Source organism: Zootoca vivipara, chromosome 12, assembly GCF_965207765.1.
Source record: "Zootoca vivipara chromosome 12, rZooViv2.hap1.1, whole genome shotgun sequence".
Classification (NCBI taxonomy): Eukaryota; Metazoa; Chordata; class Lepidosauria; order Squamata; family Lacertidae; genus Zootoca; species Zootoca vivipara.
This window is the reverse complement of record NC_142595.1, coordinates 32,855,561-32,879,413: the sequence shown is the minus strand read 5'-3', so window position 1 is coordinate 32,879,413 and position 23,853 is coordinate 32,855,561. Positions and strand designations below refer to the sequence as shown.

Genomic DNA, 23,853 nt, shown 5'->3' with positions numbered 1-23,853 from the left:
TTAAACAAAAGCAACAACAAAATAGCCCCACCCCCACCCCACCAGCACACTTAAAAGGCTGTAGAATATTGATCAGCCAAAGGCCTGGTTATAGGGGAACATTTTTGCCTGGTGCCTAAAGGTGTATAAAGAAGTTGGTCAGATGTAATTTCCTGAGCAGAGCATTCCACAAGCAGGGAGCTACTGCGAAAAAGTCTGTTCTCATGTTGCCACCCACTGGACCTCATGTGGAAAAGGCACGTGAAAAAGGGCTCAGATGATGAACACAGAGTCCAGGTTGGATATGGGGAGAGGCAGTTATTGAGGTATTGCGGTTCTGAGCCTTTTAAGGCCTTATAGGTTCAAACCAGCACTCTGAATCACCACATGCAAGATAAAAAATGGATGCAATTTAACCATTGCTAAACTATACATTGGCTCACTAAAACTGTGCCAATCAGCTAGTCAAAATTAACTACATTCCCAGCTATATAGTTGGCCTAAATGTTAAGGGGGAAAGGCTTATAGCTACTTATCCCAAGCAGAGGAGACAGGATCATGTGGGCTCAGGCAGTAGCCAGTTTCGTACTTCCTTCACACTATGGTTCACTGTCATCAAGACCTAGGGCTCATCCTAGAGCAGTTTTCCATGTCTTCCTTGCTTTCTAGGCATGGATCCCTTTCCCCCACTGCTTCCCCTGGGAAAACCCACTCTTTAATACAGAATAGAAGCAAACATCAATGTGTGGAAAACTTGGCTGAAGCATGCTCCGATTCAACGCTAAACAGTGGGTTTTCCTGTTTTGAAGGTGGGAATGGAGGCTGCTTCAAAGGGTGCTTTTGCTAAGAGCAGGCACCCCCAAACTTCAGCCCTCCAGATGTTTTGGACTACAATTCCCATCTTCCCCAACAACTGGTCCTGTTAGCTAGGGATCATGGGAGTTGTAGGCCAAAACATCTGGAGGGCCGCAGTTTGGGGATGCCTGGCTAAGAGCTTAAGATTGACTTTCTACGTGTGACCTTTCTCCATTAGTGGGAAGGAGAAGTAGGTTGCACAAGCAAAGGCAGTGGAATCAACTCTTCCAACTCTTCCTGCACTCATAAGATGTTCATTTGGAAGGGAAGGAAGATCAGAACAAGGTGGGGTCTTAAAAGAGACTCACGAAAACCTTTGCAACCTTCTTCATGTTTCCTGAGATTAAGAACTTAAAGGGTAAGAGGGAGGAAGCTTTCAAAAGTATTTGCAATTCTTCCCCTTTAAGTCCCTATTTTCAACTTATATTGCCTCTCTACTCATCAGCATAGCAAAGATGAAACACTGTATAATTATATTCCCTACAGGATGGGGAAGCCTATGCAATATTAATCCCTTTCCACCAGTGACACCAATTGATGGGCAGCTGTGCACAGTTTTGTGCAAATGGCCTGGCAGGCCAAATTAGATTCTCTGGTGGATGAAGACTGGCCTGCAAACCGGAGGTTCCCCACCCTGATGTGTAACAAATTACAGACTTAAATTCTTCATTTTTTCCTTCTTACAAGCTCTTCCTTATTGTTCATTTCAGGCCTTAACAAAATAATGTAACATTTTGGGGCAAAGATGCACACCAGAATCCCAGCACTGGAGGCTAAAATAGAGAAGATCTCCACAGCTACCATGTATTTTCCTTTGGTGCTCAGGTAGGAGGGAATAAAGGACAGCCAAACACTGCAAAAAACCAACATGCTGAAAGTGATAAACTTGGCTTCATTGAAATTGTCGGGTAACTTCCTGGCAAGGAAAGCTACAGTGAAACTGATAATTGCCAGGCAGCCCATGTAGATCAGGACACAATAAAACATTATCACAGACCCCTCATTACATTCTAGTACAATTTCTTCAGTCATTGAGTGCATATCTACATCTGGGTATGGGGGAGAAGTTGCCAGCCACACAATACAAATGCCTAACTGGACAAAAGAACAGAAAAGAACAATAGAGTTGGTCAGTCTTTTCCCTATCCACTTCCTCATCCTGGATCCTGGTTTGGTGGCCATGAATGCCAGAACCACTGTGATGGTTTTTGCCAACACACAAGAAATAACAACAGAGAAGATGACACCAAAAGCAGTTTGTCGGAGGAGACAGGTCACCTTCTGAGGCTGGCCAATAAATAGCAATGCACAGAGGAAGCAGAGCAGGAGGGAGATGAGGAGAGTGTAAGTGAGGTTCCTGTTGTTTGCTATGACTATGGGAGTGTCATGGTGCTTCATAAATGTTCCTAGCACCAGAGCTGTATTAAGAGCAAAGGAAACAGCAAAACATGTTAAACTGAGCCCCAAAGCTTCTTCATAGGACAAGAAGGTTACATTCTTAGGAATACAGAAATCCCGGTTTTTGTTTGGATAGTTTTCATCTTTGCATTTGTGACACTCATTCCTGTCTGAAGAGGAAAAGATTTTCTTGGTTTCACAAACATGCCAGAAATCTGATCCATGCAATTTATTCAAAATTACAAACTGTATTCTATTGTGGTACTGTGGAATTTCGCAATACTAATTTAAATATTTCAGAATTATGGAGGTGTTAAAAGAATATTGGGTTTTAAAAGCAATTTGGACAGTCCCCAACTTTTCCCCCAACTTTGCAGATTTCATTAAATAGGAAAAATATATGCAATTTCTGCATATATATGAAAAGAAAAACAGTAAGGACCACACATATAGTAATGCTATAATAATGGGAAGTGATTTTCAATCACACACCAGTTTCTTTGCTTTTCAGTGTCTTCTTCATAGACATTCAAAACAAAACCTTTCCAAGCACTAAAGAAAAGCAATCCTCTTTTACATGTCAATTCTCCGAAGCACAGACTTTCTTTTTTCTTACCTTTCTGGTCTGAAATCTTCCCTATTGGGCATGGAATACAATCATAGCAACAAAATGGCTCTCCATCTTTTGCTTTCTTCCTAGAACCAGGACGGCAACTCTCAGTGCAGACAGAAAGAGGCTGTGTCTAACCCATAAATAATAATAATACTAAATAATAATGAACCATAGTCTTGAGAAGAAGGAATCTGGAGCCTTTAAGGTTTGGAGGGTCTTTCCTTATCTTACCAAAGAAATACTACATTCCATTCGTATGTGAATGTGTTCAACAGATAGCATTTGATAGCCTACAAGTGTCTTACTTTTCTTTATTTTTTTTAAAGTTACAAAATTAAGTTCCTATTTTTGTCAACCAGTTCTGTGTAAATTTATTACCTCATTTTCTTCCTATGTGGAAGTTTCACCATTGACTCTAGGTTGAAACAATCTTGGAAGCATACAATTTGCTCCAATTACAGGCAATGCTTAATACAGCACCTGGATAATAAATGCAAATCAATGTTAAGAATAACACTTTTACTATTACCTAATAGTTTAAATAGATGGGATGCGGGTGGCGCTGTGGGTTAAACCACAGAGCCTAGGGCTTGCCAATCAGAAGGTCGGCGGTTCGAATCCGGGGTGAGCTCCCGTTGCTCCGTCCCTGCTCCTGCCAACCTAGCAGTTCGAAAGCACATCATATTGCAAGTAGATAAATAGGTACCGCTACAGCGGGAAGGTAAACGGTGTTTCTGTGTGCTGCTCTGGTTCGCCAGAAGCGGCTTTGTCATGCTGGCCACATGACCTGGAAGCTGTACGCCGGCTCCCTCGGCCAATAACACGAGATGAGCACCGCAACCCCAGTCGGTCACGACTGGACCTAATGGTCAGGGGTCCCTTTCCCTTTAATAGTATAAATATGATATACTGGTATAATGTGGCTTGGATTTTCACATATATACATAGGTAGTCTTTCATGTTCATTTTATCCTATAGTATAATATTTAATTTTTTTTGTATCTGCTTTGTTTCTACTTTCAATCTTGTTTCAATCCTCTTGAGCATCGCAATTTTGAGCAACTGTGTCACAGTTTCATTGATCTTTGATAATGGGCGATATATAATTGAATATATAAAAATAAATAAAGTAGCATATATATCAATTTCCCCCCAAAAAACATTTCTCAGTTAATAAAGTAAAGAACATAAAATGGGGGCAGAAACATATAGGACCTAACTTGCCCAACACAGGCATTCCATAGAATCTGTTAGGTTAGCTGCTTTTTTGCAAGTGGCCATACTAGTATTCAGACATGAGGGGCTGTAGGTTGGCAAGGGTGGGTTTGGTGAGAGAATGCCAGCCTTCAAGCTCATCCAGATGTCATATAACCTTCAGAGAGAGAGATTGACAGGGGAACGGAAGACAAAGAGATTCCAAATGAAGCTGAGACTGACACTTGATGTAGGATAACTGATCAGGAAAGAATAAAATAAAAAAAATCATTCCAGTAGCACCTTAGAGACTAACTAAGTTTGTCATAGGTATGAGCTTCCGTGTGCATGCAGGAAAGGAATGCTAGTATGGATTATTTACCAACATGTGCCCTAAACTCTGAGGGGCTTTTTGATTCTGGTACTGTGACATATGCACTGTGCTTCTTCCAAGAAACAACCAGCATTTTATAGGTATTCATTATCATTGTCTAATGCAATAATTGTTATTCAAAAGTGTTTCCATGCAAAATTGAAAGACTTTCCAAACTGCCAGCTGTTGGATCCTACCTGGTTAAACCAGTTGGGCCATGTGATGGCACTCTCATTGATGCTGAAAACTTGCTCTGGAGGAGCTTTGGGGTCGATCCTCCCAATGTGCACTCTGTGGAAGGATTTGTTTACAGAAACGATCAAGTTGATAAGATCAAATCCGTCTAGCAATTCCCCGTTGTGATTGAAGGAAACCTCATCCCCAGCAGTGTTGTTAAATGAAATACCTCTCAGAAAGTGATGGAGCTAGGTTGAAAAAGTGAAGTCAATAAATCAGAAAAGGGCAACAGGATGCTCTATACCAGGCATCCCCAAACTGCAGCCCTCCAGATGTTCTGGCCTACAACTCACATAATCCCTAGCTAACAGGACCAGTGGTCAGGGATGGTGGGAATTGTAGTCCAAAACATCTGGAGGGCCGAAGTTTGGGGATGCCTGCTCTATACTATAGTCTATTGGTAGGGGAACAACTATGTCAGACTCATTCTTTGTATCATTATTTTATATGACTTATGCTGTATTTGGTGATGTTCTATTATGTTTTTTATGTTATTTTTATTGATTGATTGTAAGCAGAGATTAGTTTGAATGAAAAGAGGCATAGAAATACAATAAATGAAATCAACTCTTTGTTCGGGTGATAGGTAAAGGGACCCCTGACCATTAGGTCCAGTCACGACCGACTCTGGGGTTGCGGTGCTCATCTCGCATTATTGGCCAAGGGAGCCGGCATACAGCTTCTAGGTCATGTGGCCAGCATGACAAAGCCGCTTCTGGCGAACCAGAGCAGCACACGGAAACACCGTTTACCTTCCCACTGTAGCGATTCCTATTTATCTACTTGCACTTTGACGTGCTTTCGAACTGCTAGGTTGGTAGGAGCTGGGACCGAGCAACGGGAGCTCACCCCGTCGCGGGGATTCGAACTGCTGACCTTCAGATCGGCAAGCCCTAGGATTAGACCACAGTGCCACCCACGTCCCATGTCCCACCTTTACATTGCACTAAATCATTCCAGGAAGCTTCCAGGTAAGAGGAAAGGACATACTAGCTGCTTTCAAACTATTCTTCTATTTGGGAGAACTATGAGGATCCATATAATACCAGTTCCAAGATGAACACACTGGAAAAATGGGCAGGGAGAGTGTTGTGGGGCAGGGGATGAGGAGAGTTCAACTGAAATGCATTTCAGGAAACACAAAGAGGAGACCTGAGTTCATTCATTGGTTCGTTGACCTTGGTAAGTCCTTCTGTAGAAGAAATATTTTCTGTGGAGAAGTGGAGAATTTTTAATATGGTAATAAGGATTTTACATAGGGAAAAAAGTTCCTAGTTCCTTGCTTTAACCATAACACTTTACTGCTCAAAAAGCAGCAAATAGACAGACTTATTTCTTGCAAAGCCCATTGACCTAGAGTAGAGAAACCTAAATAAATATAAGAACACATAAATATGTTTTTCTCAGAAAAGAAGAAAGTACTGAAAGACTGGGGAAGCTTTCCTGACATTCTAGTTTGACTCAGAGTGAGATAAAATCATTATTGAGCCCCAGCACAGAATTAATGCACATGTGTAACATATAGTATATCACATTTTAATGCCTCTAATGTCACAGCAACATAAGCACTGTTTGGGTGGTAGCACACATTTAGAACACAGGTTTTGTATGCAAAGACCCAACTGTTCACTCTCTGGAATCCCCAGGTAGGTCTGAGAAAGACAGCTGCCCAAAATTCTTTATAACAACTATCAGCATCGAGAAGACTGAGCTAGATAGTCCAAGGGCCTAAATAGTTCAAAGGCAGCTTGGGCACAAGAAAAAAGAGGCTGACAAAAGTGTAGATTACTCTTTCATTGTTAACTGATGGGGAGGTGATGTGAACAGCCGAATAAATTGGTTAGAGAGTTTGCTACAAAGTTAAGACGCTGATGCAACAGGGTTGTCTTAAGCATATGCGACACTGGGGTGCAAAGATCCACCCGGTGCCCCCCCCCGGTTGCCCAATCCCAGGCACACAGGAAGGTGGAGCCGACCGGCTGCCTGCCTTAGTGTTTCGCTGGCTCAGTCACCCCCGAACTCGTGGTGCAGAGGCACCGCAGAAGAGCCTGCCACGGTGCTCCGACCAACAGGCGGGCTCTTCCCTGGACTCAACTCTTGGGCCCTGGACTCTCGGCCTGGCACCCCTGAGAGCCCGGCGCCCAGGTTCCCCGCACCCTTAGCACCTATGGGTAAGACAGCCCTGGCAACAGCCACAGATATGGTGCTCTGCTCTCTGAGGGTGTTGAGCCCATTACCTGCCATGAATCTTGATTATGAAAGTTCAGTACTCTTTTTTCTGCCAAGGCTCTTGAAGACGATATGGCATGCAAAGCATGTGCCACTGCGTACACAGCATTGTAGATGCTATAGCTGTGACCAGTCATGCTCATCTCAAAGAAGATCTCTGGAAGACTCTCCAGCTTCTCTTTCCCAGTGCACATATTCCCATCCACTTCACCCACAGTAGTATTTGGGAGGTCACAGTCAAAGACTTGGTGCCAGAAGTCTCTGATAAACCCATCTTCTTTTGTGCTGGAAGGGTTTCTTCTCTGAGCAAATGTCTTGAATCCTGGTGGATCATTTGAGTGAATCGTGAAAGACAGAGCACCATGGATTATTTCTGTATCCCAATACCTTTGATAGAGGAAAGAAATGAGTTCCATCTGAGCTGTCATTATCCACACTCTTCCTTTGGGTTGGTTTACAACATGCTCAATTGCTGGTAGATACAACAACCATCTCAGAACCACCATGGAATAAGAATCTCCATAGAAAAGCACTGCGTTAGCTTTGCTGCCCATGATACGGTCATATATTTTTGCACCCTGCTGTAGCATATCGTTAAACTGACTGACAGAAATGAATTTGGGAGCTCTTTCTATGAAGGCAAAACAGACACCTTTCTGGGGAAATTCTGCAAACGCAGCTTGCACAAATCTTTCTCCATTCTCATCATCCATAATAAGGATCCCGATCCATGTCCACTTAAAATGTAGGAGCAAAGAAAGAATCCCTACATACTGATGGGCTTCCTGAGGGACCATCTGGTAGAAGGAAAGGCCTGGGGTTTTATCATTCATTACTGGAGTAGAGCCATATATAACCTAAGGGGAGATGCATGGAGGGAAATAATAGCAGCATTTATAAACCAACTTACATTCTTCATAGCTATTTGTGTACATTGTGCAAACAATCCTTGCAACAACCCTGTAAAGTAAATGTGTGTTATCGCTCTCATGCAATGAATCTGTCTGGCCAACTCCAATTTTCATGGGCTCATATCTGAGAGAGGAACTCCGCTGGGCCATTCTAGGTCATTCTTTTCACTAATATTCAGAAATTAAATTAAAAATGTGTGTATCATTAAAAAACACTCATTACAATGAGTATCTAGTCAATTTTTTTTTACCCTAGCTGCACAGGCTGAACAATCTCTCTCACCTGAATATAAGTTACTCATGTTTTGAGTCTTTTATTGTTGCTTCAGTCAAAATTATGGTCTAGTTTGCGAAATACACCTCCTTCCTACAGATGTTCTGGGGTTGACAGGTGGCCTGTCCATGCAGAAGTGGTTTGCAGAAAGCACTAGTCATTAGTAGTAGTAGTAGTAGTAGTAGTAGTAGTAGTTATAGAAGATGAAGAGAAGAGTTTGGATTTGATATCCTGCTTTATCACCACCCGAAGGAGTCTCAAAGAGGCTAACATTCTCCTTTCCCTTCCTCCCCCACAACAAACACTCTGTGAGGTGAGTGGAGCTGAAAGACTTCAAAGAAGTGGGACTAGCCCAAGGTCACCCAGCAGCTGCATGTGGAGGAGTGGGGAAGCGAACCCGGTTCACCAGATTACGAATCCACCGCTCTTAACCACTACACCACGCTGGCTCTCTATAATAAAAATAATATTTACTACTAAGATAAAATATACAAGCATAACACAAAAGTGGTTCTCTTCACATTATATGTAGTTATATAGCCAAAAACTGTTCAATCTCTAACAATATTCATTCTACATGCGGGTTGCAAGAAAGAAAAAGGAAAAAGCAATATTTTAATTTCTGAATATAATTAGGAAAAGTCTGTATATACAACTTTACTAGACACAAAAACACCACTTTGGCTTTCACCATTGGGTGCCATAGAGGTGGCGGAGGAGGAGAAGGAGGTGGTCGTGGTGGAGGAGGAAAATTGGGTAACCTATAGAAATTTGCTAAGAGAGTAGGGTGAAGAATTTAAATTAAAAGAGTTTAAGGATTTATTAGGAATGTTATATATATATATATATATATATATATATATATATATATATATATATATATATACACACACACACACACACACACACACATACATGGATATAATAGCATCATTTGAATGTAGTATTTAAAAAGGATATGAAATGGGTGTTTGGGGAACAATTATCTCAACCAGAGAGAGACCTTTTAGACTGTAATGTTAAAGTGATGTCTAAAATGTATAAGATGTTTTTGGAATAGGAGACAAAAGATGAACAAGTGAAATCATCAATGACACACTGGGCAATAGATATTGGTCATAACATAGAAATGGAAGCATGGGAACGATTGTGGAATATGGATATGAAATTTACAGCATGTTATGGTTTAAGAGAAAATAATATGAAAATGTTATATAGATGGTACCTAACACTTGGTAGACAGGCAAAAATGTATAAATCAAAATTGAATAAGTGTTGGAAATGTAAAGAGAAAGAAGGTACCTTTTCCCATATGTGCTGATCTTGTAATAATGTTAAAGCTTACGGGGAAATGTATATAATGAATATAATGAATTGAAAAGATGTTTAAGGTAACATTTGTAAAAAAAACAAAAACAAAAACAAAAACTCAGAAGCTTTTCTCTTGGGAATTATGGGATCAGAGCTACCTAAACATTATAGAAATTTATTTATGTATGCAACTGCAGCTGCAAAAATGTTATTTGCCCAAAAATGGAAAGAAGAAGTTCTGATGAGAGAAGAATGGCTACAGAAATTAATAGAAATTGCAAAACTTACTGGAAGAATAGGAAATGAAGACAACAAACTTTCTATAAAGGAATGGAAATGGTTTATTGAATATTTACAAACAAATTGCAAACAGATGAAGACATTGGCAGGATTATTGTAGAAACTTGAAAAACATATATGAAAACAGATGAACTAAAGAATAAGTTGAGATAATTTGGAATATGCAGGGAATGATGAAAATAAATTTAAGGAACTGAAGAAACAGGGGGAGGGAAGTCGAATGTTGAAATGTTAGAATTATTGCTGAACTGTTGCTGAAATGTATATTTGTTCTAAATGAAAATTATGAATAAAATACAAATAGAATAACAAAAAATTAAAAAAAATAAAATTCTGAATGGGATAAAAGTCCAAGCTTACCCACTTGAACACTGGGAACACAAACTGTGTGTGTATGTGTTTGCGTAATTTATTAATGCACTATAAACACTATTGTCCTTTATCTGTACATGTAGTCTTATTTTTCTAAGATCCATATCATGTGGTCCAAAACACTTTTCCCTCTGTCTTTTAATTATACACACATACACAAATCTGGAAGACTGAAGAAAGTGTGAGTTGAATGCTCAAACCACCACCACACATGATGACTTACCTGTGGAATCTTATAGATATCCAGGATGGTTGACACATAAAGAGAAATTTGGGGTTCCAGTCCTCCAATGATTGCTATTAGATTTTGCTGAATGTCACATACATAGTTAGGAAGCAATCTCTTTAGTGCTGATAGCAGTAGCAATGAGGCATGATAGGTCCTCCTTGCATTGTCATAGCTGTCATAGATGTGGAAGCCCAACGTAAGATTGGGTAAGATCTCAGGGTTTTCATTGATCTCCTTCACTGCAAATGCCAAGGCCAGGATATTCTGATAATACTTAGGTAGTACACTAGAATGAGAGTTGTGTTGTGTACCAGATATTACATGCAAGGACATCCGCACTTAGTTTAAGTATTGGCACTGTGTTCTGTGCTAATCTGTGACCTTATTGTTGCATTTAAGTTTTTAAACTCATTACGGTATCTCTCTCTCTCTCTCTCTCTCTCTCTCTCTCTCTCTCTCTCTCTCTCTCTCTCTCTCTCTCTCTCTCACACACACACACACACACACACACACACACACAGCATTTCTTTCCTACCATTTTCTTCCAAGAGCTCAAGGCGGCATACAAGTTTTCACCTAGTGCTATTTTTCTAATGTGCCAGAACTCATAATGCATACCTCCCTTGTCCTCTTATAATAGCAATGGCGCCCACCAGAGAAGTGCTAGAACTGAGTTCCAATGAGTTCCAGATGGAAAAAAAGCCCTGGTTCCCCCCTTCATTTAATCCTCACAACAACCATGTGAAGTAAATTGGGCAGTGACTGGCCCAAGGTCACCCAGTGAGCTTCATTGTACGCTTATACACTACACCACACTGACTGTGTATTGTATCCAATTAAATTCTACTCAGAGTAGATCCATTGAAATTAAGGTGTTTTACTTAGTCATCTCCATTACTTTCAATGGGTCTACTCTGTGTAAGACTAGAATGGAATACCATTCTTTGAACAGAACTTAGCTGCATACACCCTTATTTTAATTAAGGCCGTCTTTAGTTTAATGTGGTTTATATGAAGTGAATAAATGGCAAGTCTATTGAAGGGCAGGATTAAAAATTCTGAGTTAAATCCAGTTTTGCAAACCAATTTGACTCCAGAACAGTAAATTCAGCATGGTCCCTTGAAATCATTAAGTCCCAAACCCTTGCTTTATGTTAGCATATTACACATTTCTGCCTCCTGGATCAGATGTGGGAACCTTTTCTCAGGCTGACTGCATTATCCCAGTGAAAAGCTGTTTGGGAATGCATTACAACAGCAAGCAAAGCCAGACACACAGGCAACCACACACATATGGAAACACAAAGGGTTTTTCCTATAGAAACAGAGGTATATATTTAATTATTATTATTATTATTATTATTATTATTATTATTATTATTATTATTCAAGTTTCAATTTTCATATTTTTATAGACTTGCTTTTTAAACAAAGTTTTAAAAAGGAAAAGATTTCCAATGCCATTTATAATCCCAGTAGAATGCAAATAATGCAAAGGTGCAGTTGAACTGCAAGCCATCCTCGACGTGTATTCAAAGCCTCAACATTCAATATGCAATTGCATTTTGAGAATTGAATGTACGCAATTGCAAAATGCATGTCTGATTCCCCACCCCTGTATTTGCAAGGAACAGAGCCCGCCTCTCTGCTGAGACCTCATCATTTCAACCTCCTCTGTTTTGATCTTCTTGCAGCAGAACTTCTTGCAGAGGAAAGAGCATCAGTTGCACACTTAAAAGGCCTTACACCTGCAGAAGAGCTAACGGGCAGGAGGAGCCCCATAGGACCAGCTGCAGAATATATCTAGCCTACACTGTGACAGTTCTAAATCCCTGACCTGTGCTGATAAACCCCAACTCTGAATGGAGTGGTAGGACTGATCATTGCAATGACAAAATCAATGAGAATGAAACCTTACACAAGCTCCTCCAATAATGTTGGTGGGGGTTCTTCAGTGAAGGGAATTATTGAATTGGTTATAATGCCAAAGTGAGAAACAACAGCACCAATGATCAAGTCTCCTGCCTGATGATATGTATGAAGTGGAGGGTGAGGAACATGAATACTGCATCTAACCATGTGAGCCTTGCACACCATGTGAGGAAACAGTACCAGCAGCAAAACAACTAAAACTGACATCCTAGGGATGACTACAAATGTTGTCACTGGAACAGATCTCTTATTTCTTCTGCAACAATACCGTAAGAGACTGATTTGAATGGCACATTCTCCTGAAAGGCCTGGACCCTGGGGTAGCCAAGATCAGAAGAATAGATTCTTGCCTCTTCCCATTCCCTCTTCATAGCACTAAATGGTATTGTGCATATGAAAAACATCCTCCTCAGTGGCTTTACTAGTGGCTACTGAAATGCCACAGGGGTTTTGAGAAGCAGCAGGTTTAATTACAGTCCGTGGGGGAAAGGGGACAGTAATTATGAAGTCAATTCCTCATGGAATTGCTGAAGAAAATTTGTTTGTCGCATATTCTGCACAGAGGTTTTCTCTTCCTCGTTAGAATGGTCTAAGAAAAGTTGGGTTCTCTTTGTACTGAGTTAGACAGGGCTTAAGGACAACATACAATAGCTAAATAGTGAGAGAAGGAGAGCAGAAGGGGGAGTTCTGGAGATGAACAATCCCTGTATAGTGTAGGGGAGAATTTCCTCCCTACCTCATGCCATATGTTCCCTGGAACCCCCCCTCACACAGACACACAAACCCAAGACATGGTGATTAAAGTTTAGAGAGCATATCTTTAATTAACAAGAAAAAGAAAAGTAGACAATATATTTATTAACTTTTTCAAGCAGAAGTAGAACAGCAATAGGAGACTCCTGACTTCAAAATACAATTTGGTCCTGTGTGACCTCATGGGCAACTGCCATTAATGTTGCTTTGGAGGTTGGATTGTTTTCTACTGACACCTTCTTTTGCTCATACACCGTATCTAAAAATTCGTAAGTAGAAAAAATCCTATCTAAACCGCATCCAAGATGGTGGACGGAGCTCCATTTGTAAGTAGAAAAATTCGTAAGTAGAGTTATTTGTAAGTAGAGGTACCACTATTCATTTTCTTAACTGCTCAACCATAGAGACTCACACAGTCTGTGTGACCTTTGGCACACTTTTCTCTGTGTCACTTTTCTCTGTGTCAACTGCCCTCACTATGTTGTAAATGCACAGGTTCTTATCTCACAGCTTATTCTTATATTTATTTTACTTCTGCATAGCTCAGAAATTTGCAAGTATGGTCAAACTACCGGGTTTTGGCATGTGCGCATGTGCAGAAGCGTTAAATCATGCTTTGTGCATGTGCAGAAGCGCCGAATTGTGACACGCACGTGTGCAGACGTGGGGTGTGAATGCTGCGGGTTGCGAACGTGCCTCCCGCACGGATCACGCTCGCAGCCCGAGCGCCCACTTTGAATACAGAGACATCATAACTCAACACCAGAGTTCGTTGCTACTATGCCTTCTGCCACATATTCTTTCTACTCACTAAACCCTGTTACTTCTTTAGCTTCTGACACCTCCTCCTTCCAGTCTTCTCTCTTCTCCCTCGACCACTCATTGTCATCTCACCACTAGTCCCCAGATTCTGATTCTTCTTCCCTTGGGGGTTTCCCAGATGGTGTCTCCCACCACTCCTCTGCACCCAGCAAATCCATGACATTATTTGAGAGTATTCAGTCTGATTTGGGCCTGATCATTGTGCCACAACCAGGCTGCAACAGCAGTGTGCTGAATCCGAAGCTTGCCCTGATGCTGGCAAGCTGCAAATATATAGGATGTTTTTTTCTTGGTTTATTCTGCAACTTCCCTCCCTTAAAAATAAAATCAGGTGTTGTTTCTAGTGAAATAAATGGTGTAAGTTAAGTTTTCTACTGTTTTCCTTTGGTTGTTTCAAGTGGATGTTTAGCCTATGACAAGTTCTCTTCGGCAAATGCCCTTTAACCCAATACCTTATTTGCAATGGGCAGATACCTTAGACCCTGAACATTTTTTTTTAATAGTAAGTATCTAGATAGTGATGTATGGAAGTGAGAGCTGGACCATCAAGAAGGCTGATCGCTGAAGAATTGATGCTTTTGAATTATGGTGCTGGAGGAGAATCTTGAGAGTCCCATAGACTGCAAGAAGAGCAAACCTATCCATTCTGAAGGAAATCAGCCCTGAGTGCCCACTGGAAGGACAGATCCTGAAGCTGAGGCTCCAATACTTTGGCCACCTCATGAGAAGAGAAGAATCATTGGAAAAGACCCTGATGTTGGGAAAGATGGAGGGCACTAGGAGAAGGGGACGACAGAGGACGAGATGGTTGGACAGTGTTCTCGAAGCTACGAACATGAGTTTGACCAAACTGCGGGAGGCAGTGCAAGACAGGAGTGCCTGGCGTGCTATGGTCCATGGGGTCACGAAGAGTCGGACATGACTAAACAACAACAACAAAGTATCTAGACCTCTGAAGAAGAAAGTTATGAGGCAAAATCTGTAGGTATTATGGAAGCAATCTCTGTGAAATGAGAGTGGTACCTTATATTTTTTTCCTAGTACTGGGAAATTCTCTCTGTTTTTATTTGACAACATCAGTATGTGTGTATTTGCATGTATTTGTGTGAGATCTGCAATAGTCAGGGCCAGCAGGACAAAGCTGACTTCCCAAACAAAGCATGTGGTGGCTGGGAGTGGTTGTCTTTATAATTTTGTGGCATTTTATGAACTTCCCCATGGAAATCATTTTGTGCTGTGCCATGTTCATTCTACCTACACTTGCAGCATCATAACAGTACAAGGCCTCAAAGTCTCAGAGTCTCAGAAGGTTTTTTAGTTCAAAAAACAGACAAAAAAACATTTATCCAAATAAATTCTTACAAACAATCTGCTGTGCAATCATAAAACTCTAGTCTTAAGAACTATAGTGAGCAATGCAGACAAACAAATTATTCAAGCCTTATTTCTTATTAGATGTTCCCTGTTGTTCAGCTCAGGCCGCAGCACAATTATGTAGCATTTTGGGGCAAAGATGCAACCCAGCAGACCAGCACCGGAGGCTAAGATAGAAAAGATTTCCACAGCGACCATGTATTTTCCCTTGGTACTGAGGTAGGTTGGAACAAAAGATACCCAAACACTGCAAAAGACCAGCATGCTGAAAGTGATGAACTTGGCTTCGTTGAAACTGTCAGGTAACTTCCTGGCAAGGAAAGCCACAGTGAAGCTGACAAGAGCCAAGAAGCCCATGTAGCCCAGGACACAGTAAAACATAGTCACAGATCCCTCATTACATTCTAGAACAATTTCCTTAGCCATTGAGTGCATATCAACATCTGGGAATGGGGGTGAGAATCCCAGCCACACAGTACAGACAGCAGCTTGAGTAAGGGAGCAGGAAGCCACAATGAACGTGGTCATTCTCTTCCCTACCCACTTCCGCATCCTGGATCCAGGTTTGGTGGCCATAAAAGCCAGAACAACTGTGATAGTTTTTGCCAGTATACAAGAAACAGCTACTGAGAAGATGATGCCAAAAGCAATTTGTCGGAGGAGACATCTCACCCTCTCTGGCTGTCCAATGAATAGCAGTGCACAAAGGAAGCAGAACAGAAGGGCAATGAGGAGAGTGTAGGTGAGGTCCCGATTGTTTGCCTTGATAATAGGTGTGTCATGGTGCTTCATAAATGTCCACAGCACCAGAGCTGTCACCAAAGAAAGGGAAAGAGCGAAATAGACTAAACTGACTCCCAAAGGTTCTTCAAAGGACAAGAAGCTTATATCCTTGGAAATGCACTCATCCTGATTATTATTTGCATATTTTTCTTCTGAGCATATATCACAATCATTCATATCTGAAAAATAAAATAAGTGGTTTTTAATCTTAATATCATGGTGTAATTGTTCGTTTCAGAAAGGAAATATTTCATATTTAAATTGCAGGGTAGATTCAGTGTGCATTTCTTTGCTGGAGCAATCAAATAGTGGTGTTATTTCAACTAGTTTGTTTCCATTCACATATATGTTAACAGGCAGAGGTGTTTGTGGTGCCCTGAGACAGGCCTGGTCACCAATGCTGTAAACCAGTTGCTTTCTCCCTTCAGCATGGATGAGAACCCTGAGGAGACACCCCCCCTTCAAGGTGTGGTTATATGAATAGCCCAAGGCAAATGATCACAACTATGAGATAATTTATTCTACAACAGTTGCTGCCTTCAATGTCCACATTAATAAACATTGCATTTATTGTCCCATTGGTTTAATGGGACAGGAAATAGCAAAGGGAGATCAGAGACTATTTATGTACTAGTGTCATTCAGCCCGTTCAGTAAACGGGCGCTAGCCGGGCGGGAACGAAGGAGAAGCCCTGGGACCGCGCAGGCGTCACCTCTGTCGAGCGCCTGAGGCCCACCGGCCCCTCCTCCTCTTCCTCCCGCTGTCCCGAGTGGCGACGGCCTCCTCTACCTCCCTGTTGCGGTGGAGTGACGCAGGGCGGCAAGGCGGGAGAGCAAGGGGCGGCGCGCTTAACTGAGGCGCGCTGTGGGAGGCGGCGGCAGAGGCCTCTTCCTTCTCCTCAGGAGAAGGGAGGTGGAGGAGGCCGTCGCCACTTGGGACAGCGGGAGGAGGCGGAGGAGGGGCCGGTCTCTGCGCTCCAAGTCTCTGCGTCCAATCCCTGTGTCCTTGGGGCACATGTGCAGTAGTGCAGACACAGGGACACAGGGACTGGACGCAGAGACACAGAGACTTTATTATATAGGATGCTACAACCACGGTGAGGACTTTATTAGCCCCAAAGTGGAAATTACAGGAGATACCGACAATTGAGGAGTGGCAAACGAAGATGATGGACTATGCAGAACTGGCAAAGTTGACTTGCGGGATTCGAAACCAGGGAGAGACAAAGTTCCAGAGGGAATGGAGTAAATTTATAGAGTATATGGAGAAGAACTGCAGAAGATTAAAGACACTTGCAGGACTGAAATAAATCCTATGAAGTGAACTTATCTATGTTTATAAAAAGGAACTGCGAGACAGGAGTGAGGAATAAAGCCGAATGACAGGAGGGAGGGAAGTCACAGCTCAGCAGAGTGAAAGACTGAGATGGGGAAATTTTAAGATAAATTGCAATCAGTTTTTTTGTGTTTTGTGTTTATTTGGAAAATTTAATAAAAAATATTTTTTTAAAAAAAATAAATAAACATTGCAATCACATTTCAAGCGGTGAAGGAAAGTAGCCCTGAAACAGCCATAAGCTTAGAGGCACTTTCTGGTACGTTGTAACCAGATCAATTCTATTTCATAATGCAGTATAAACAAAATTCTTACCCTCTTGGCCTGAGATCTTCCCTTCAGGACATGGGATGCAATCATAGCAGCAAAATGGTTCCCCGTCCTTCACTTTCTTCCTAAAGCCAGGATGGCACCTCTCATTACATAAAGAAACAGGCTGCAACTAATTAATAAATGAAAGTGCAAAATTAACTTTGCAATCAATATAACAACAACAACAACAACAACAACAACAACAACAACAACAACATTATTATTACCCGGCCCATCTTTCTGGGTTCCCCCAGCCACTCTGGGTGGCTTCCTGCACACATAAAAACATAATAAAAAGTTTTTGTGGTCTTTTCTTTTGTTCCTAAGTAATATCAGCATAAATCAGATATGGTCAAGGCTGCAAGCTTCTGCTACCTTTCTTCATTAACATAATCAATATGGTATCATATCATGCCTATATATTAACAAAACACACAGGTGCCACTATCCAAATGCTCATTGTACAAAAAAATCACTTATCCAAACACAAGGAATTAGTACCAAAACCTTGCTAAAAGCACCAAACATTCTGACATCCAAACAGCTGGACCTTCATGTACTACTGTAAACAAATAAGCAGCCTTTAACAAGACTTAGGTGTGTGTGTTCTTCTGGTCCATAGCAGGGATTTTGCCTGAAACAATGGTGGGAGGATGAGGGAAGAAGGAAAAGAGTTGGGCAAATAAGAGATCATTTCCCCACACCTTTGCTTCTCTTTTGCAAGTTTCCTGTTTTGTTTTGTGGTTATTTGCGGGTCAAAATTCTGTGATTGGGAATGTATTTGAAATTTCCCCATATGATTTGAAGGAAATTGATGATTCGTTATACGAACACTCAGCTAACAAATGATTTCCTGAGAATGCATTATGTTCAGATAGCGAGAGCTGCATGTATTGACATTATGTAAGTTAGATTTTTTTCTAATGAATAACATAATTCTATGAAGGTTCATGACAGGATGATGAAATTAGTTTTAGACAGTGATCACTGAAACTTGGATATCATTTGCAATTACTGAGTGACCTACCTGATTAAACCCACTGCACCATGTTATGGCCTCCTCATTGATGGTGAACATTTGGTTGGGATCCACCCTCCCAACTTTCATTCTATGAAATGATTGGTTTGAGGAAACAATCCAATTGATCATATCAAACCCAGCCATTAACTCTCCATGCTGGTCAAAGGAAATGGTGTCCCCACCACTGTTGTTAAAGGAGACACTTCTGAGAAAATGGTGGAGCTAGGTTGAATTGGAAAAGGCAAGAATTTAAAAAAGGCTGACACACACACACACACACACACACACACAGACATACACACACACTGTATTTACATTGAATAAATAACAACAACAAATTAGGCATGTAATTTATACTTTAATTTTAATACACAGAGCTCTACATGCACCAACGGAATTCTAAGTATTGGTTATAAAAGGATCAATTACAAAATTGTTAAATAAAATATATAAATACATCCTGATTATAGAATTAACAAGCAACACAACAGTTGGGAAAGAGGTGTAAAGACAAGGATTTCATGGTTATGGCAAAAAGGCCTTCAACAAACATTTAGCATTTTCCTGAAGGAAAGATGATATTTCATTTCATATCTCTCTCTCTCTCTCTCTCTCTCTCTCTCTCTCTCTCTCTCTCTCTCACACACACACACACACACACAGACACACACACACATTCAATTTCAGTTATATCTTCTTCTCCACCCCCGAAAATGTGATTTTGGGGCAGGCCCACAATATATGCAGTATCATATACATCTCCAGCATGCACTGCTTCTGGTGCTGTACCACTTGAAATTGAGCCCATTACCTGCCACAATTGTTTATTCTGATGCTTCACTCCCACTTTACCTTCCCTTCCTCTGTGTCTGAATATAGACGAGAACATACCATGTAAAGCATAGGCAACAGCATAGACAGCATTGTATATGTTGTAGCTGTGTCCTGACATGCTCATTTCAAAAAATGGCGCTGAAAGGCACTCCAATTTCTCATTCTCAGTGCAAATATCCCCTTTCACATCTCCCACATCTGGATTTGGGAATTCACAGCCAAAGGCTTGTTGCCAGAATCCTGTGATAAAACCATCTCCTTTTGCATGGGAAGGATTTCGTTTCTCAACAAATGATTTGAAATCTGGTACATCATTGGAGTGAACTGTGAAGGAGAGGACACCATGAAATATTTCTGTTTCCCAGTCCCTTTGATAAAATTGTGAAGCGAGTTCCATTTGGGCTGTCGTTATCCATACTATACTTCTGGGTAGATTTGGTGGATATTCTGCAAAATATGGAATCCATCTCAAAAACACCATGGATTTAGATTCTCCATAAAACAGGACAACATTCGCTTTGCTATTCATTACTTCAGTATATATTTTTGTCCCATCGTCTAGTATTTCATGAATTTGGGAGTCAGTAGTTAATGTAGGCACTCTGCTTATGAAGGCAGAGCAGACACCTTTCTGGGAAAACATTGGCAACAACGTTTGCAGAAATCTTTCACCATTTTCATTATCCATTACAAGGATGCCAATCCATGTCCACCTGAAATGCAGAAACAAAGAAAGAATCCCTGTGTACTGAAGGGATTCCTGGGGAACCATCTGGTAGAAAGAACGTCCACTGGATTTAGAATCCATCAATGGCACAGAGCCATATATGAGCTGAAGAGAGATTGCAGGATGGGGAAGTAAGACAACAATAACAGAATTTATATCACATACCACATAACATGTATTTCTATTTAAAACACTGTGGCTACATAGAGGGATTGACACTGGCTTTAGTGGCGGCTAGTCGACCTCCTGTTTTTTATTGATTGGTCGATTAAATTTCTATACCAACTTTCATCTCAAGAACACGGGGCAGTTTGCAACAATATATATATATATATATATATATATATATATATATATATATATATATATATATATTGGGATGTGGGTGGCACTGTGGGTTAAACCACAGAGCCTAGGGTTTGCCGATCAGTAGGTTGGCGGTTCAAATCCGTGCGATGGGGTAAGCTCCCATTGCTCGGTCCCAGCTCCTGCCAACCTAGCAGTTCAAAAGCATGTCAAAGTGCAAGTAGATAAATAGGTACCGCTACAGCGGGAAGGTAAACGGTGTTTTCGTGCGCTGCTCTGGTTCGCCAGAAGCAGCTTTGTCATGCTGGCCACATGACCTGGAAGCTGTTCGCCGGCTCCCTCAGCCAATAATGCGAGATGAGAGCCACAAACCCAGAGTCAGTCATGACTGGACCTAATGGTCAGGGATCCCTTTTCCTATACAGTGGTACCTCTACTTACGAATAACTCTACTTATGAATGTTTCTACTTACGAATGGAGCTCCGTCCGCCATCTTGGATGCGATTTAGATAGTATTTTTTCTACTTACCAATTTTTAGAAAGGGTTGCTTCAACTTACGAATTTTTTCTAATGCATTCCTATGGGATTCGACTTACAACTTTTTTTGACTTACAAATGTGTGTTCGGAACGCATTAAATTCGTAAGTAGAGGTACCACTGTGTGTGTGTGTGTGTGTGTGTGTGTGTGTGTGTGTGTGTGTGTGTGTATGAATACAGAAATTCCCAAGGACCTTAGAAATTTGTTTATGTATGCTACAACCACATCCAGAATGGCATTTGCCCAGAGATGGAAAGAGGATGCTGTTCTAACTAAGGAAGAGTGGCTGATTAAATTGAAGGATTATGCCAGAATGGCAAAATTAGCAGGTGTGGTAAGAAACCAAGAGGATTTTTTTTTTAGGAGTGGTAAATATTTGTGGTATATCTGAAAAATAATGGTAGGCTTAACTTAAACCAAGCAGTTAAAACTGTTACCAATATTAATTGTAGAGTAACTAAAATGGAGTACAGTTTAAAATGCAGTATTATAAATCTAAGAGAATAAACCACGAAGGTGGGGGGGGGTTCATATGTATCTGCATTGGAAGTATGTGAGTGTAAAAAACTGTAAATAAAATTCATTAATAAAATAAAATGACACCAGAAACATCAGACTACATCAACTGTGTCTCTTAAATTCCCATATCACACGAGAGAGAGAGGGAGAGAGAGAGAGAGAGAGAGAGAGAGAGAGAGAGAGAGAGAGAGAGAGATGTCCTACCTGTGGAACCTTAAAGTTATTCAAGAGGCTTGCCACATTAATGGAAATTTGGGCATCCAGCCCCCCAATGACAGCTATTAGATTTTTCTGGTTGTCACATACGTAGTTAGGGATAAATCTTTCCAGAGTTGATAGAAGCAGCATTGTGGCATGATATGTTTTCTTTGCATTGTTATGGCTGTCATAGATGTTGAATCCCAACGTGAGATTGGGTAAGATATGATGGTTTTCATTGATCTCCTTTACTGCAAAAGCCAAGGCTGTTATGTGCTGGTAATACTTAGGCACAATGCTAGAATGAGAGTTTTATTTTGTATCAAAATGATATTCCACACATAACTTAATTATTTCCACTGTGTTAATGTCCCTTTAATTTGTTCATGATTACAGCAGTTAATCATAAATAACTCTTTGCCCTAAAAGATAAGCAAAACTAGTCTTCAAGTTCAGAACACGACACACCGTGTGTTGTCTGAGTAGGATATCTTTCTAAAGATCATTTACTAAAATAAGCAACACTGAAAAGTCAAATGAGCTGTGTATATTTATTCTGAAAAAGAAATGCTTAAGAGGAGAAAATATAGCCGTCTTCGAATAGGAAGAAGGTGGAGCAGGCCTATTTGCTATTGCTACAAAGGGAAATGAGTAATGAGTGAGAACTGCAAAAAAGAGCAGATTTTTTGCTTAACATTAGGAGAAACTGCTAGGTTTGGGGTAGTAAAACTGGTCCCTTCCTCCAAATGTTGGTTTACAACTCCACTCACTATCTGAGTGTCAAAATACATGGACAGAAAAGGAAATGATCTTTAATGCCTTACACAAATGATTCTGTCAACGCTGGCAGGGGTTCTTTTGTGAAGAGTATTTCACTGTGGACGATGCAGGCATGATAAGCAATGCCACCAATGATGAAGTTTCCTGGCTGGTTATAAGTCTGAACTGGAGCTTGTGGATAATGGAAGCTGCATTGGACAGCATACGCTACGCATGTCATGTGAGGAAACAGGGACAGTAGCAGGATGACTGAAACCATTCTCAGTACAAGACCAAATCTTCACTCTACATACAAAATCCTCTGTTTTCTTCTTACTTGAACATTTCACATTTTCCTGATATTCCCAAAGCCTGGAATATCCAAGATCAGAGCTGTGGATCTTTGCCTGTTCCTAGTCTGTCTCCCTACCTTTGAAGTGTACTGGGTATATTAATAGCAGGCTTTGCTCTTTGTTTTGTAAGAGGACACTGAAATTCCACTGGGGTTTGAATGAATATCAGAACTAATTACCATTCTGACGAGGTAATTGTGAAGATAGTTATTGTGTTAAAGACAGCTGTTGAGTTAAGGTTGGGTAGTCCCTATGGAACTGAGAAAACTTGTTTGTCACATATTCTCAGCTGAAATCTCTCTCCCAGATAGGAACAGATGGCAGGGCTTATAATGACCCCCCCCCAAATAAGAAAAGAAGACTATTCAAGGGTGACCAACATGGTGCCTGTGAGTGCTACTGTGCCCACCAGTGGTATAGTGGTTAGGAGCAATGGACTCATAATCTGGTGAACCGGGTTTGATTCCCGGCTCCTCCACATGCAGCTGCTGGGTGACCTTGGGCCAGTCACACTTCTTTGAAGTCTCTCAGCCTCACTCACCTCACAGAGTGTTTGTTGTGGGGAGGAAGAGAAAGGAGATTGTTAGCCGCTTTGAGACTCCTTAGGGTAGTGATAAAGCGGGATATCAAATCCAAACTACTACTACTACTACTACACCTGTACTTCCAATGATAGGAGTGAAGTTTCTTAGTGAATATCCCATTAATATTCACAAATATTACCAATGTTTGCATTGGGTCACCTGCTCCGACATTAAAGTCATTATGTTTTGTCCCCACAACAGCCACCTTATGTTATGCCACACATGTTCTTTAACAGTCCCTATTATCAGGCAACTATGAGTTTGATTGCCCATGATGAAATGTGAACCACTTGTGATCCACTGAGCTATAGACATTGTCTGTATTCTGGCCTGCCTCCTTCCTCTGTATATGTGAAAGAGTCCCTGAATGGTTCCTCCCTGGGCTGTTTTGTAAAATCAATTGGTGGTTCTAATGAAATAAGCCCT

At 41.0% G+C, this 23,853-nt stretch overlaps 2 protein-coding genes across 2 annotated transcripts; both read right to left on the bottom strand.

Annotated features, from left to right (window-relative positions):
• Positions 1-1,500: 1,500 nt before the first annotated feature.
• Positions 1,501-10,608, bottom strand: LOC118095461 (vomeronasal type-2 receptor 26-like). Its single transcript, XM_088654720.1, has 4 exons — positions 10,270-10,608; positions 4,610-4,837; positions 2,849-2,975; positions 1,501-2,402 (listed from the first exon to the last, which is right to left on the bottom strand). The coding sequence occupies exons 1-4, from the start codon at positions 10,606-10,608 to the stop codon at positions 1,501-1,503; spliced, it is 1,596 nt and encodes a 531-aa protein (XP_088510846.1).
• A 4,608-nt stretch (positions 10,609-15,216) lies between these two features.
• LOC118095460 (vomeronasal type-2 receptor 26-like) lies at positions 15,217-21,881 on the bottom strand. Its single transcript, XM_088655968.1, has 3 exons — positions 21,738-21,881; positions 17,590-17,716; positions 15,217-16,118 (listed from the first exon to the last, which is right to left on the bottom strand). Exons 1-3 carry the CDS (start codon positions 21,879-21,881, stop codon positions 15,217-15,219), a joined length of 1,173 nt encoding a protein of 390 aa, XP_088512094.1.
• Between the last annotated feature and the right edge of the window lie 1,972 nt (positions 21,882-23,853).

What these genes read in the sequence shown, in the direction of transcription:
- LOC118095461 (XM_088654720.1), bottom strand. Translation starts at nt 10,608, where the DNA reads ATGTCCTTGCATGTAATATCTGGTACACAACACAACTCTCATTCTAGT. An exon ending in ATATCTATAAGATTCCACAG is followed by an intron (nt 4,838 to 10,269) that starts GTAAGTCATCAT and finishes TTTTCAACCTAG; the next exon opens with CTCCATCACTTTCTGAGAGG. An exon ending in GGCCCAACTGGTTTAACCAG is followed by an intron (nt 2,976 to 4,609) that starts GTAGGATCCAAC and finishes TTTATGGGTTAG; the next exon opens with ACACAGCCTCTTTCTGTCTG.
- LOC118095460 (XM_088655968.1), bottom strand. Translation starts at nt 21,881, where the DNA reads ATGCTGCTTCTATCAACTCTGGAAAGATTTATCCCTAACTACGTATGT. An exon ending in ATAACTTTAAGGTTCCACAG is followed by an intron (nt 17,717 to 21,737) that starts GTAGGACATCTC and finishes TTTATTAATTAG; the next exon opens with TTGCAGCCTGTTTCTTTATG. An exon ending in GAAGATCTCAGGCCAAGAGG is followed by an intron (nt 16,119 to 17,589) that starts GTAAGAATTTTG and finishes TTTATTTTTCAG; the next exon opens with ATATGAATGATTGTGATATA.